The sequence below is a fragment of the Bubalus kerabau genome, chromosome 6 (genome assembly GCF_029407905.1).
Source record: "Bubalus kerabau isolate K-KA32 ecotype Philippines breed swamp buffalo chromosome 6, PCC_UOA_SB_1v2, whole genome shotgun sequence".
Classification (NCBI taxonomy): Eukaryota; Metazoa; Chordata; class Mammalia; order Artiodactyla; family Bovidae; genus Bubalus; species Bubalus kerabau.
This window is the reverse complement of record NC_073629.1, coordinates 85,014,186-85,028,537: the sequence shown is the minus strand read 5'-3', so window position 1 is coordinate 85,028,537 and position 14,352 is coordinate 85,014,186. Positions and strand designations below refer to the sequence as shown.

The following is a 14,352-nucleotide window of genomic DNA, read 5'->3' as shown; positions in this document are numbered from 1 at the left end:
GGAGGAGGAGACTGGGGGGGAGAGAGACAGGAGGAGGGGAGAAGGGGGCAAGGCCTTTTCCCTGCCCCCTCCCAGCCCCCACCGCCGCCTCGTGCGTGGTTACTATGCAAATTGCAGCGATTGCGGAAATAAACAAGGGGGTAGGGAGAGGAGAGAGGGACTGCGAATCGATTGCAACTTCTGCAAAGTCTCGTACAATCCAAAGCACACAAGGCAAAACCAGAGAGAATCTGAGAACCAGCCAGCCGGGGTTGGATCGCTTTCAAAAGAGGAGAGAGAGACAGTGAGAGAGGCAGAGAGCGCGTATTGCAATTGCAAAAGCCTCCTGATTTGGAGTTAAAAAAAAAAAAAAAAATTCTCCAAGAAGCCTGCAATTGGCCAACAGCTTAAAAAAAATCTCTTCCGGGTTTTCAACGGTTCCAAGTTTATTTAGATGTCTTTTTTAATGCAAAAAAAGGGGGACAACTAATGAAGCAATTCGTCTGAACATTTTAAAGTTTCTCAGTTTCTCACGTACTCTTTTTACATTGCAATGGTACGTGGTTCAGCTTTAAACTTTCTATTTTGCGTTTATACGGTACGCGTTTTATAAACAATAATGGTAGAATGATTTTGTTTAATGGCTAAGACTTTAAAATTTCTCTAGCTTGCATATGCATTGGAGTGATTGCTGGGTAAATGTCTATTGTGATGGTTTTGTTTTAAAGATGTAGCTTTGTGGATGGCTTTTTTTCTTTTCTTGTTATGTACATCAAGGACCGGGTTTCCTTTTTTTTTCTCCCCGAGATTTGAAAAAATTGCTGAGCTTGACAGATTTTTTTTTTTTTTCCTCCTAGCGCTTGCTCGGTTCCAGAAAGGGGGGAAAAAAATCCTGTACGTGCTCTGTTCTGTAAAAAGACGTCTGGCCTCAGCAGTCAACCTAACCCGAAAAGAAATGTCTGGACCGGGAGAATAATTGACGATTCGATCCTCTAATCAATGGGACCATAGGGGAGATTGACAAAAGCTTTACCCAATCATATCCAAGCTTGGGTGTACAATGGTTCTCAGTAGCCAGAGGGGGCGGGACAGAGAAGATCTGAAGTTCTCTGCGGCTCTGAAGGGGATGGTGTGGTTCAAGCTGTCAAAGCTACAAGCTCTTCCGGATTTAGCAAGCACAATAGGAAAGAGTTTTTGAATTTTAGAAGAAAAAAAGAACTTAATTAACGTGGGGTTGTTTGTTTTGTTTTGCATGAATGTAAGCCTTCCTTGCCTTTTAGAAAAAGTTAAAAAAATTCTGTTAGAGAAATGTTTAACTTTGCATGAATGATTATTTGTAAATTCAGGGAAGTTGTTAACGGTTGTGGAAGATGAGGTTCAACTTTTAAAAATGTGTGACTGATAAACTATGGGATTGTAGTGAGCTTTGGAAAATAATGTATTGCATGCTTAGCAGTGCAAAACGCCTTTCTCTGTTTATCTTAGAAGCTTTGGCTTTTCAGGTACTTTGAAGGAATAGGCAAGCCTCTCTTCTGGAACTCTAAACAGTTTTAAAGTAGAGACTGTTTCACAGGTGGACTGACAGCTGTTTTATACATTTGAAAGGAAGAAGGGGAGAGTGTTTTTCTTGACTTTTCTTGAATTCTGTTTAATATATGGTCAGTAGCGAATAGGATATTGAGACTGGCCAACTGCACATTTCTTCTTGTTACCACAATAACCCCTGTGGAGGGTGTGTGTGGAAGATTGCTGACTTGCTAACTCTCCACTGGAGTCTGGCCTCTTGAACAAGTCTTTGACACCAATCCTGTGGAAACCAACGGCAGCAGCTTGTCTTGGAGACAGTAACTGGCAGCCTCTGACTAAAATATATCCATCTTTTCCTTCCCTATGAGCAGTGTAGACACCTACTTCTGTTGGGAAATGAATGGAAAATAATAGAGGCTCTTTCCCATCTTTGGCTTAAATTCCCATCCAGCTATTTCCCAAGGCTTTAGGCCTTCTAATCAAATCTGGCCTGGAAATCTGATGTAAGAATCTGCTTAGATGCTCAGCTAAGCAACATGATTCAATTTAGGAATATATGCATATAAGAAAAATCTGCACACAAGTGACTGCAGATCAAAAAACTAGAGAAGGAAAACCTTGGGAAATGTGAGTAATAAAGTTAGTCTTGGTAAGAACTATAGTAAATGGCATTGTCACTTCTGAACCCCAATTTTATCTTCACTGCTTTGTACATTAAAATCTAAATCATATTAACAAGATCTTCCTATTAAGTAACCTCTGAAATGAGGGGTATTCGAGATGTACATATGAGTGAATCCTTATTGACGTAATTTATATATCTAAGAGGATTTCACTAAAACTGGCAAGGTAACATTTCTGCAAATAAAACACAGCAAATGCAAGGCTGGGCTCTGTGCCAGGAAGAATATGGATAGCAGAGAGCATGACAGGAGCCTCCTTTGCACAGAGACAATCCCATTTCAAGGCAGTCTCCTAGCACTTACAAAATAAATGATTGGAGTGGTTATTTCCAATAAGGGGTTTATCCTTCCTAACAATGGGTCATTTATATGATTGCAGTAAACTAGTTTTTGTATTTCACCTGTGTTTCCTATACTGTTCTCTCCACTATCCTTTTTTTCTTCTCTTCACCCTTCATCCCTGCGCTCTTTCAAGGGTCTCAGTATCTTTGTGAACTCTGGACAAGGATTTACTTTTGTAACTTGGGACCAGGGGAGAGAGTTGGAAATGTTTTTTACCCCCAGACTGCCCTTTGAGGAACATCTGTTTCTTTGTGTGTGTGTTTAAATTTATGCCTGTTGGAGAGAAAGTTACCAGAAGCCTCTCTGTAACTGTAACTCTTCTACTGTATTTTTCTCAGTCCGGTTTCCAAAGGCTGTAGTTGGAGCTGGGCTTTGTAGTGTTTCCCCCGCCTCTCCACCCCACCCCCCTCCCGCGGGGGAGGGAGCGGGAGCTGGCGGAGATAGGAGAGAAAGCAGGAGCGGATGTGAAGGGCTTTGGTGCTGAACTTGGATCCAGCCCTTGCCTAGAGGGCGCAAACAATCGTCCCATATCCAGAAGTCTTACGAAGGGCGCCAAAAGTTACTTAAGATAATATTGCTAACCGCAGAAAGCTGGAAATCGCGGGCACATCCACTGCTGCAACAAAAGAAGTTTTTAAAGTAGAAATATCAGCATTAAATTACTTTACCCCATTAAAAAAAAAAAAAAAACAAACAAAAAAAAACCCAGGGGGACGTGCCAGTGCTTTTTTAAAAAAAAAATCCTTTTCCTTTTTCTTGAGATTCAATTAAAACTCAGAATCTTTACTGTTTTGGAAAGTGGCAGATGTGAAGTCTATCTTTTAATACACCAAAAGAAAGATTTTAATCTTCTCTGGAAGAGAGCTTCCCAAGAGTACACACTCTGAACAATAACTTCTCACTGTGCCTCAGTTACATGTTGGAACTGTCAGCCAGAAACTTCTATCGAGGAAACTTGGAGCGCGTTGAAGTTATAGATCCCAGCAAGGGTTCTCGTGGCCAGGAATGTTGTCTCTGTAACTCGGCTAGCCTTTTAGGACGTTTTTCTCCTACTGAAATCTAAGAGGAAGCAAGGAAAAAAAGCAGTTGTGTCGTTTGGGAAACGGGGCTCTTTTATTAAAGTTTTAAGTCATTATTTCCCCTCACCCCAATAAATAACCTGAGAGATTTCCAAGGATATTTAGAAGCGGGGGCGTGTGAAAATGGTCTCCTGAGAAGCCAGGAATTATTTTGGCTATTAAGTAACTGGAGAACAAGCATAAAATCACATTAGAAAGATGCAGAATATTTGAGGACTTCATTTTCTTTTCTCTAGGAGCATATTTCTTGCCCCTTACTTTTTAAAAAAAGAGAGTGGGGTGGGGGAAGAGTCTGAATGAGAGTGGCCTTAACGCGTCATCTCTTCCACACATGCAGAGTGGGCATTCCTACAGGAATTTCCTCTTTTCAGAGGCTTTCTAGATGGGCAGCCTCCACCAAGGTGCACATTCCCCTGTGTGCTAGATAGAGAGAGCCTTTCATCGCCATACAGTCGTCTTCCCTTTTGGAATTCTGAGGATTAGAAAATGCAGAAGGCTGCAAACTAGAGTGAGGGAGATGAGAAGAGATGGAATGGGGGTTTGGAGGAAGGAGGTATACTTTTTTTTTTCTTTCCCTTTCCCAGCAGTGAGGAGAACCTAGAGAAAATATGAGGTTAAAAAAAAAAAACTGGAAAAGCAGGCTTATTGGCATCTTGCCAAACCCTAAAAACCACCCCCCTTTTCTGCCAAAACAATACTTTAGCAAACCTAAAATAATTGCAGGAAGCTCTTTTCCATTTTAAGAACTATTACCTGGGGGAGGGAAAAAGAGGGGATTCTTAAAAGGCACCCTTCCAGAGGTGTCCCGGGAACAGGGGCGGTAATGACAGGCCTGTGTCCAGTTCTGGGCACGCGTTTGTGGACGAGAATATCTCCCTTCCCTAAGGGGACATCCCTTTCACGTTTTTTTTTCCCTCCTAAAAAGAAAAAGATGTCACAGCTAAACCACTGTTGTTTCTGAACGTGATACAACTTTTTCTATGGCGTCTGTGCTCAAACCCACTAGTTTCACAGTCCTGGGAGGGAGAATGCTCGTTAATCTCCGCCTCCCTTTCTCCAGACAACCCCCCCACACCAGCCCCCAAATCCGGTGAATCTTCCTTGTGAAAATTTCCCCCACCACCCCCGCTTCTGGAGGCCATAGGACTGAAGCTGCACAAAGTTTGCAGGATTTTGTGCATAATTACCTCTGCCGACGATCTATTCCCACAAAAAGCTTCGTTGGAGAGATTACAATGCTTTGAGCCGTACCGCATTTCAGAAGGGAAAAAAAGTTACCTAGGAGGTCTGATTCTTTTAAATTTGCATACATGCAAATCTGCAAGCCCGCCCCCCCCACCGCGCTCGGCTTTCTCCGCGGTTCTCTCCGTGCCCACGCAGTGAATCGAGGGGTGCAGGGCAACCTGGCAAAGTTGCCCAAGTCCTCCACCGAGGTCCGCGAAGGTCTGCGGCGGGGGTTGGGGGATGGGGACGAGGAAAAGTAGTTTTGTTTGCTTAAGCACATCCTGTGGCAGCCTATAGCTGCCCGGGAGTACAGACTGTAACTGCTCCTCACTGCGTTACCCAGTAATGCGCTGAGCGGGGACGGGGGGGTGAGGGGGGGGGGCCGAGCGAGCGAGCGAGCGAGCCAGGGAGCGAGAGAGGGAGCGAGCGAGGAGCGAGCGCGAGCGGCCGCGGAGGCTCGGGACCCGGCTGGCCGCGCGGCGCCGCAGCCGCCCCCTCCCCCACGCCCCCCCCCACCGGCGGCGGCGCGAGCGGGCGGCGGCCGTGCGGTGCGGTGCAGAGCGGAGGCGGGCGCGCGGGCAGCTCGCGGGCACCCGGCCGGCGGGCGCGGGAGCGGGAAAGGGTGCGCTATGCCTTTAACGCCCGCGTACAGTAGACATGTATAGTGGAGTGTAGGGAAACTCTAGGCGGGGTTAAAGTTCAGCTCATGGAGCGGCAATAGCGCTGGCTGGCTGCAGTTGAGCCGAGTTGGAAATGTGAACGCAAGAAGCAGGCTTGATTTTTTTTTTCTCCCCCCTTCTCTCTCTCTCCTCCTCTCTCCCTCTTTCTCCTTTCTCACCCGCACTCACGCACACCTCCAAACCGCACACACCAGACGCACACGCACACCCCACCGCCCGGCAGTGATGTATTCTCCGCTCTGTCTCACCCAGGTAAGCAGCTGTTTGGATGCGGAGTCGGGGGCGGGGGGGTCGGGATGGCGGGGGCAGACCTGGGGCCGGGCCGGCGGTGCCGGGGACCCCGCGCTAGCAGGGCCCGGGGCATGTGTCCCGGGGTGTGCCCATATCTGCGCGTGTTCTCTGTGTGTGTGTATGTGTGCGCGCGTGTGCTCGTGGTGGGGGGGGGGGCGGAGAAATACAGCTTTGAGAAAGTAACTTTGTTTCCATGCGGGTGCATTCCTCTTGCACGGCCATTTGTGTGGGCACATGGCTAATGGCGCCCTCTTATTAATGCGTTAATTAATATCGGGGCGATTGACTGCGGAACGGTGGTGTTTTCGGACGCCCCGCACGTGTTTCGGCGGGGTTGCAGCTCATGTCACGCTGAAATCTGGACTCAGCGTTTCTGCAGGCGCGAGGCCGGTTTCTGTAGTTCCGCGGCGCCCGGGGAGGGGGCCGCCGACGGAGCCCCCCGCACGCCCCGCACTCTCGGGGCCGCTGCACCCCCGGCTGCGGGAGAACTCAGGTCCCCGCGCCCGCGGCCCGCCCGCGGAGCCCGCGCCGCCGCAGCCGCCCCAAACTCTTACTTTTGTTTATTCTTTGTCAGCCTTTGGGGTCCGGCCGCGGGAGGGACGCGGGCCAGCGCCCCGGGCCCCGGCCGGGACAGCGCCCCTCGGACCCGGGCGGGCGGCGGCGAGCCGGCCCCGGGGCTCCGCGGAGCGGGACTGCGGGGCTGCGGGGCCGCGCGTCCCCCCGCGTCGGCCGGGTGGAGCCTGCGTCCTCGCCGCCTGTCGCCCGCTGGCTTTCCCGAGCGAAAGTTTCCGTGCCGGGACGAGCCCACGCTGCGCAGGGCGGCGAGCAGCCGAGGCCGCGGGCCGCGGGCTGGGGCGCGCCGGGCGGAGTTGGGCTCCCAGCCGCGAGCCCCGAGCGGCGGCCCGTTCGGACGCGTCTCCCCCCGCCGCCGCAACGCGACTCGGGCAGCTCCGCGCTCAGGACTGGGGCAACTTTTCCCCTCCAACCTAACTCGGAGCGTGGGTCTCTCGCCCCAGCGCCTCTCCTTTCCATGTCCTCCCTTTCCATCCCGCCCCTGTCTGCACTACCCCCAGGCAAAATATTGCTACTTCAAGGCTCCAAATCTGGTCCCTATTGAATATATTATTTATTTATTTATTTTGACCAAAAGGCATGAAGTCAAAGTGATTTTGCGCTATTTTTTTTTTTTTTTTGAAGAAAACTGTGAGCCTTCATACTGTTTTGGTACATTGCGATCTGACCATTAATCATGTACATGAAGTTTGTATGCTTCATGTAAAATGTTTACTCACCACTCCCTACAAAAACCTGCTACCACTTCTTGCTTTCATTTAGCAGGAGATAACGGTTTATCCGGAATTCTTTCTGGAAGACTAAAACGTATCCATAGTTTCTTCTCTCCTCTCTCGATTCTGGATTTATTTCCCACATGACATCCCTTCTTATTGCAATATCTAACAGTCATCTACCGGCTATCTGATCTCAGAAGACTCTTAAATATATCTTTTATGTTGAAATGGTCGGTTTGGGATTTAGGCCTAGCATTAATAATGGATAGCAGTTGCTTTCAGTTATTGTAAAAGTTTTTTATTTTTCCCTAACAAACTTCCAAAGTTACTATTTTAGTAACTTGTGGAAGTATGGAATGAAACTTTTCCAACCACTTTTGGCAAGGTTCACAATTGCATATGGATAAGATGCAAAGTGTAAGATAATTTGAATGAGTTATGACTACAGTGAAAATGCTGAGATTCAAAGGCTGAAGTTCTAGCTGGCAAAAGTTTGCAACACATAGAACTGGTAGATAATACCAGTGGTGCTGCTGTTGTGAGGAAGGAACTTAGCAGACACTTCAGGGACTTCTCCAGTGAGCTCCCAATAGATAAATTTATATTTTGGCATGGCGCATATATGAGGATACCAGTGTACGCATGTAGGCCCAGGGCATAGTCAGGTATTTAACACAGTTATAGGATTCTCACAGCTCATGAGCCATTATCACATTAAGAAAGTTTTGTTTAAAAAAAAAAACAAAAAAAACCTATTTGGCCCTGTGATGGATACATTCAGTAGGCCTTCTGGAAACACCAAGAGAAATGCTTACTTCGTGTAACAGTTTGTAAAGAAAATGTACACTAAATAGTGAATAAGGGTCATATATTTTATGAGTTGTTCTTTTAAAAAATTGATTCACAATGTATTTAACTTGCCAGAATATTTATAAAGCTTTAGAGCCAGTTTTAAAAACAAAAAAGAAGTTTATTGGTCATTAAAGAAAGTCCAGTAAAGCATAGTGATAAAAAGACTCTAAATGAAAGAATAGACTCCATATACGTGAATGCAATTTTTAAAAACTTTATTAGGAAAATGCCAAACATCCTAGTTTAATCCAAGTGGGAACATCTTAACCAAATCATGTACCTGGTCATAGAATGATAACAGTAGAAATTTATAGGTGAACCTTTCAAAGAAGTAGTTCCAGAAATATCAGCATTCCGTGGTTCTGAAACTTGGCTTACTTGCAAACAGATGAACATTGAAGATGCTGATTCAAAGTCCTGTTGCTTTTGAAACAGGTTTTCAGGTTTGTTTTTATTGCTGGCCTGTAACTTTCTCACCGAGTACATACATAAAATATTCTTTTTGTTTTCTCTTGACTATTTTTAAATATTCCACAGCTTATGGCGATATGTGCAACAACATGATTTATAAGGGCATACTGTTTTTTTCTTTAAAAACTAATTTATGCTATGCCTGGACATTTCCTACAAGTGAATGATAGCCTTTAGTTTTGATATTCTGGAATATTTCTAATTGTGTGTTGAGAAAAATAACTAGCACTATCATTGTGCATGTGACTGAGTCATAAAAAATACAAAATATTGTGCACTTTTATTGGCACATTCTTAAAACCTTTGGGGAGTAAAAACTTGTAAATACTTTTGATGCAAAATTGGGACTTAAGATTATTCTTAATGATTAGTTGACATAGTTGACCTCATTTAAGGATTTTTTTGATGAGATATGTGGGCATTTGGTTGGCAGGTAAACAAAATCTTTTTGAACAGGAATGAACGCAGTTCGCAGTTCTCTGAGAAGCATATTGGGATATCTTTGAACACTTAAATGTCACATTGGAAGATTTATTTTAAATGTTTATCATTATTAAAGTGCTTTAATAAGACTAGGTTTGGACATAAATATGAATGTTTGGAGCTAACTTATTCTTTGCGTTTTAAAATGGTGCTGAGACTTTAAAATGAAATCCTCCTTTTGGTGAAAGCTCACTTTGTAGTTAAGGTAGACTCCGGGCTTTCTTTGCATAATTCCAGAGAGCCTTGGTCCCCCGCATGTCCTGTGTATATAAAAAAGTCAGTCAATGTGAAGGAGTGTTTCAAACCCTAAATTTATGTATTTTAGAGCATTTCAAGGATGAACTCAGAATTTAGTAATGTTTAAATGCTTTGCGGTTTGGTGTATACCGTGCTAGATAAACTGTGGCTTGAAAAATGCTCCCCCCACCCCATTTCTCTCTTTCAAAGTATAATAGTAGAAAAGATACCCAAACATCAGAAATTTTAAAGTGCAAATGGTATATAGGAAAGAATAATATAATTCTTGTATTTTTCTCTGTTTTCTCTCCACTTAATGTACATGCATTATAAAGGCTGACTTCTTTGCTTTTGGATTCTTTCATTGAAAAAGAGCAGTTTTCAAACCTAAACTTGAAATACAAAGCCTGAAATTTGTTGAGAGAGGAAAAAATTAAATGTCAATTATTGAAATGATTTATTGTATATTATATTAATATAAACTTACCTAAAAAGCAGTCATATGTAGTGTTTAAATGATTGACTGTAATTTATATTTTAACAGGCTTGATTGTTAAAATATTTCACCAATTTTAAGCACTCAATTTATATTTTAACATTTAAAAATTAATAATTGGTTTGATAGTATTAATATTTTGGACATTATAGTTACTTGTGCCTCCAAAGTATATATTTAGATGGATATTCCAAACTTAAAGAATGCATTTTATATTTGTCTGTCCTCCACCCTTTAAAAAAGTCATCAAATATCTCTTTGGCTTCCTTATCCTCATTTATTTGAAAGTAAATAATTTATCTTTTGGTGGGGGTTGTGCAGTGGGGAGAAGTTATGTAAGATTAGTGTGGGTTGGTTAATCAAAAGTTAGATGTACTCAGAAAGCTTTGTGGAGGTTACTGTTTAATTTTCCTTTAATTTTATATTTCTGTTTCCTAAGAAAATGTCAAACAAAAGAATCAAGTATTTTCAATAAAAGAGTAAGAAAATTTTAAATGTTTTAGATTCAATTTTATTTTCAAATTACTTGAATTTTAAGAGGCAAGCATGAGGGTTTTTCTGTAGTCTCATAAGCATTGAATATACCAGGTTCTCTGTTTCCCTGTGAGAACAAAAAACCTGAAATACTATTTTCAAATTTTAAATAGGTACCCTGTTCTTTAGGGATGATTATTGCTGAAGGTATTTCACAATCACATCAGTAAATTGAATGTATTTAGTTGCAACCGTGTTGTCACAGTGACACATTCTGTTTACTATCTGGCTTGAACGCTTTTGTTTTTTTTTTTCCCCCTTTTTTGCCTTTTTGTTTCATTTCCATAATATCAGCAATTATGTCTTGGACATAGATCTTTTATTCTAGTCCGACAAATATAAAATCCATTTCTTCTTTTATATATGGACCTGCCAAATTTTTCTAAGTTTTTGAGTAAAAAAAAAATTGTGTGTTAACTGTAATACTTAAAAAGGAATTAAAATGTTACAAAAATGACTAAGAAACAGATCAGAGTCTACATGCACTACTTGTAGAGGGAAAGTCTTTGTTTCCATTGAGCGTGGAGATGATTTTTGCTCCTAGACTTCCATAAACACTGACTGGCATCTAAATGTTTAGGATTTGCCAATCTGGCTGCGGAGCCCTGGCTGTACTACAAGTAGTGAGGTCAAGGCTGGAGCAAAATTAGATATGCCTTCCTTGAAATAGGGTTAAGATTATATGTTGTTATAAGCATTTCGATAAACTTCACTGGCTGTCTAAAGGCTTTGGGACGTAGGCCCGACAATAGAACCTGGTACAATTCTGTAACATAACAAACCATTTTTTACTTTTAACAGTTTTTTTCTTTGAGATTGTGAGACACGATACTGATAGTATTTTTAACCCCCCCTCTTGGACTTCCCATAGCAATCCCATGTATGATTTTGGTAGTGCTTGAATCAAATTTCAAGTGAAATAGGATTATATATACATATTTTAAAGGTGAGCATCTAAAGAAATGTTGTTTCCTTTTGTTTTCATTTTAGTTATATTTTTGTCTTGATTCATTTTGCCAGGATGAATTTCATCCTTTCATCGAAGCACTTCTGCCCCACGTCCGAGCCTTCGCCTACACGTGGTTCAACCTGCAGGCCCGAAAACGAAAATACTTCAAAAAACATGAAAAGCGTATGTCAAAAGAAGAAGAGAGAGCTGTGAAGGATGAGTTGCTAAGTGAAAAACCAGAGGTCAAACAGAAGTGGGCATCTCGACTGCTGGCCAAGTTGCGGAAAGATATCCGACCTGAGTACCGAGAGGATTTTGTTCTTACAGTTACAGGGAAAAAGCCTCCGTGTTGCGTTCTTTCCAACCCAGACCAGAAAGGCAAGATGCGAAGAATTGACTGCCTCCGCCAGGCAGATAAAGTCTGGAGGTTGGACCTTGTTATGGTGATTTTATTTAAAGGTATTCCGCTCGAAAGTACTGATGGCGAGCGCCTTGTAAAGTCCCCGCAGTGCTCTAATCCAGGGCTCTGTGTCCAGCCCCATCACATAGGGGTTTCTGTTAAGGAACTCGATTTATATTTGGCATACTTTGTGCATGCAGCAGGTAAGTGCGATGGTGAGAAGTCGGTCCACTTTCTCGCGGGTGCTTCTTTCCTGATGACCTCTGCGTGTGCTGGTCCATTCTTGAGCTCCCTATGGCAGGCCACGTCTATATGGACAGCGTGGTGTCCAAGGTAGCCCAATGTCAGAGTAGCCAGATGCTGCAGAGTTTGAGGTTCCACCTTCATTCAGGTGGAAAAGCATAGCTTTGAGAGCATTCTTGTTCAGTTCAAGTCTCTTGGCAAGTAGTGTTATCAATTTGTTGGTAGTCAATTATGAGATATTGTTTAAATCACGTTTTTTTGATGAGGGGTGAGAGAAACCTCATAAAAACCCTTGTAAGAAAGAGTCTATTTTAACTGGCAAATGATCTAGTTAAAAAGCATTTAGTTTAATAGTGAGGCAATGTTTTTAGTTGCTTTTCTTCTGGGAGTGTTTTTAACCTTCTGGAGCCTCTTGAGCCCCCTTCTAATCAAGAAGAGGTTGGAGGTAAGATTGCTGTCAAATAGCTGATCATTTATGAAGAAAAAAGAATCACAGTAATACAAACTTACTAACTTTGTGTTAGGAATTCTTGGTGTTGTTTAAGATTGCTAAGGGAAAAAAAAACAATCCAGCTCTTTAAGCAGTTGATGGAAAGGTTAATCTTAAAAGTAACCAAACCTGTATAGTGCGTGAACCAATTGAGAAATCGATATTGAAAATTGATTGAGTTGCTTTGATTCATAATAACATTCTTTATTGTTCCAAGGCTGTTTTCAAGGCATGCTTTTCCTGTGTCTGTTGCAGCAGGTAGAGTAGCATTCGGGATAAAACTATTGAGGACTGGATAAAATAATGCATTTTTACTTTGTTCCTCTTGTCTTGTTTTAGACAAAAGGCTCATTGTGTTAACGTGAAAGCTCAGGTCCTGTGAAACTTGTTGACTTTTTATATGTACATATCGGTCTTGCTAGATTACCTTTATGGCAGTTACTTGAGCCAGATGGAAGAACGAAGGTTGTGGATTCCTTCCAGTAGGTTGTTTTGGGGTGCATGTATGTATGTATTTTTTGCCAAAGGGCAGAGAAGATGATACCTGTGAAAGGGAACACTCCATTGTTTTGCAAAACATTTTTAATTCTAAAAATGCGAGCAATTTTTTAAAGAAGTCATCTGATAGCCTATTCTCTATTATTTTTCTCAATATATGTTTTAGAAAGAGAACTTTTGTTATCCATCTGTCCTTACATAAGAAACTGGAGAAATTTACTTTGCAAGCATGTCACATCATCATTTGCATTCTGTTGGCAGGGGATAGATGAGTATTTTAGAGGATGTGATCTGTAAGTGTTTCAAATATTTGGGTTTTTGAAAATGTATACTTAATTATAAGAGGTGCCTGTTGCTTTAGCCAGTTCTGGGTAGCAAAAACGAAAAGGCAACATCTCCCAAATGACCTCTAAACAGGAACAAGCGGCCCTTTATTAACTCTCGGTTAACTCTATTGTTGTTACTTTGTCTACTGAAAAAGCAGAGTTAAAAAATTTTATTTTTATATGTATAAGTAGAGATTCTGCCAGGGCAAGGTGCAAAAAAAGGTGTGGCTATTAGAGGTGCTTTGGGAGCACACTCTTCAAAAATCGTGTGTTTAACCTCTAATATTTGGAGAAGTAAATACTTTATAAATGATAATAAATGCTCTAACGGACCAACATAGGAAATTGCAGGTGCCAACGAGTGATGCCCATCGCGGTGTGTGCGTCCTTCGAAGGTAACATCACAACGGAATACCTGTTCTGCGCTTATTGGTATGAGCAGCGTCCCTTCTAAGTTTTAGGTGTAAACGTTTCCTTTAGATTCACAGAGACGCAGCCCTTCTCGCTCTCGCCGTTTCACGTTGGATTCTCTTTCACTGTTGACGGTTTTTGCCCGTTTTATGGCTCCAGATCCTTGAGCCAACACAGTTGCTGGCGGTTTCAAGGACCGGAAGGTTGATGTTGGTAAAATGGCAGGTAGAAGGTTGCTTAGGAAGAGTGAGCATCCTTATTGCTAATGAAAGATTTATTGCCAGCACCGTGGATCAGACTACCTTTCGGTTCGGTTTCCCTGCGCCTCCCAGAATCCCTCGGTTGCCTGAATGCCGGCCAAGTGCAGGCCATTGGCTCTCCCTGCGCAGCCGCGGCGCCTCTGCGCGCACCGGGAAGGGTCCGAGGGATGCTCACGGCCTTTTGTCTGAAAATATCTCAAATTTGATTTCAGAGATTTAAAGGCCTGCTATTTGTGGAAGGGAAGCTGCCAGTACAAATAGGAGGTAGATCGGTCAACTCGCATACAACTGATTTGACAAGCATCTGTTATAATACTGAAGATTTGTAAACACTAAACAATGTTTTTACCTCCTTAAAAGTTTTGAGAACTTGCCAGTATTGGCAGGAGGCAGAGACTCTGAAACGTGCTTCAAGAAACTTGCCAAAACCATTGTGGCCTTTTCACCTATAGTCTCCCCCCTCCCCCGTCCTTTCTATTAAATGTATTTTTTTTCCTCCCAAAATGCCATTTCCCCCCTTGATTGCCACAAGATGATTTTTTTTTTCTTTCTAAAAATGCATACAATAATTATTGCTTCATGCCTCGGCCTCTTCTTTGGACAGAAGT

General features: G+C 42.8%; 1 protein-coding gene across 9 annotated transcripts in view; it reads left to right on the top strand.

The window, feature by feature from the left end:
* Positions 1-123: 123 nt before the first annotated feature.
* Positions 124-14,352, top strand: part of NFIA (nuclear factor I A) — a 400,419-nt gene continuing 386,190 nt past the window's right edge. For 2 of the 9 annotated variants that reach the window (XM_055585661.1, XM_055585664.1), the window contains exons 1-2: positions 5,196-5,766; positions 11,188-11,719. In XM_055585661.1, the coding sequence (XP_055441636.1) occupies positions 5,740-5,766; positions 11,188-11,719 (559 nt within the window). In that variant the 5' untranslated portion in view covers positions 5,196-5,739. Of the gene's footprint in view, positions 536-5,184; positions 5,767-11,187; positions 11,720-14,352 lie in introns of those variants that run through there. The other 7 variants (XR_008715917.1, XM_055585665.1, XM_055585663.1 and 4 more) reach the window with 5 other exon arrangements.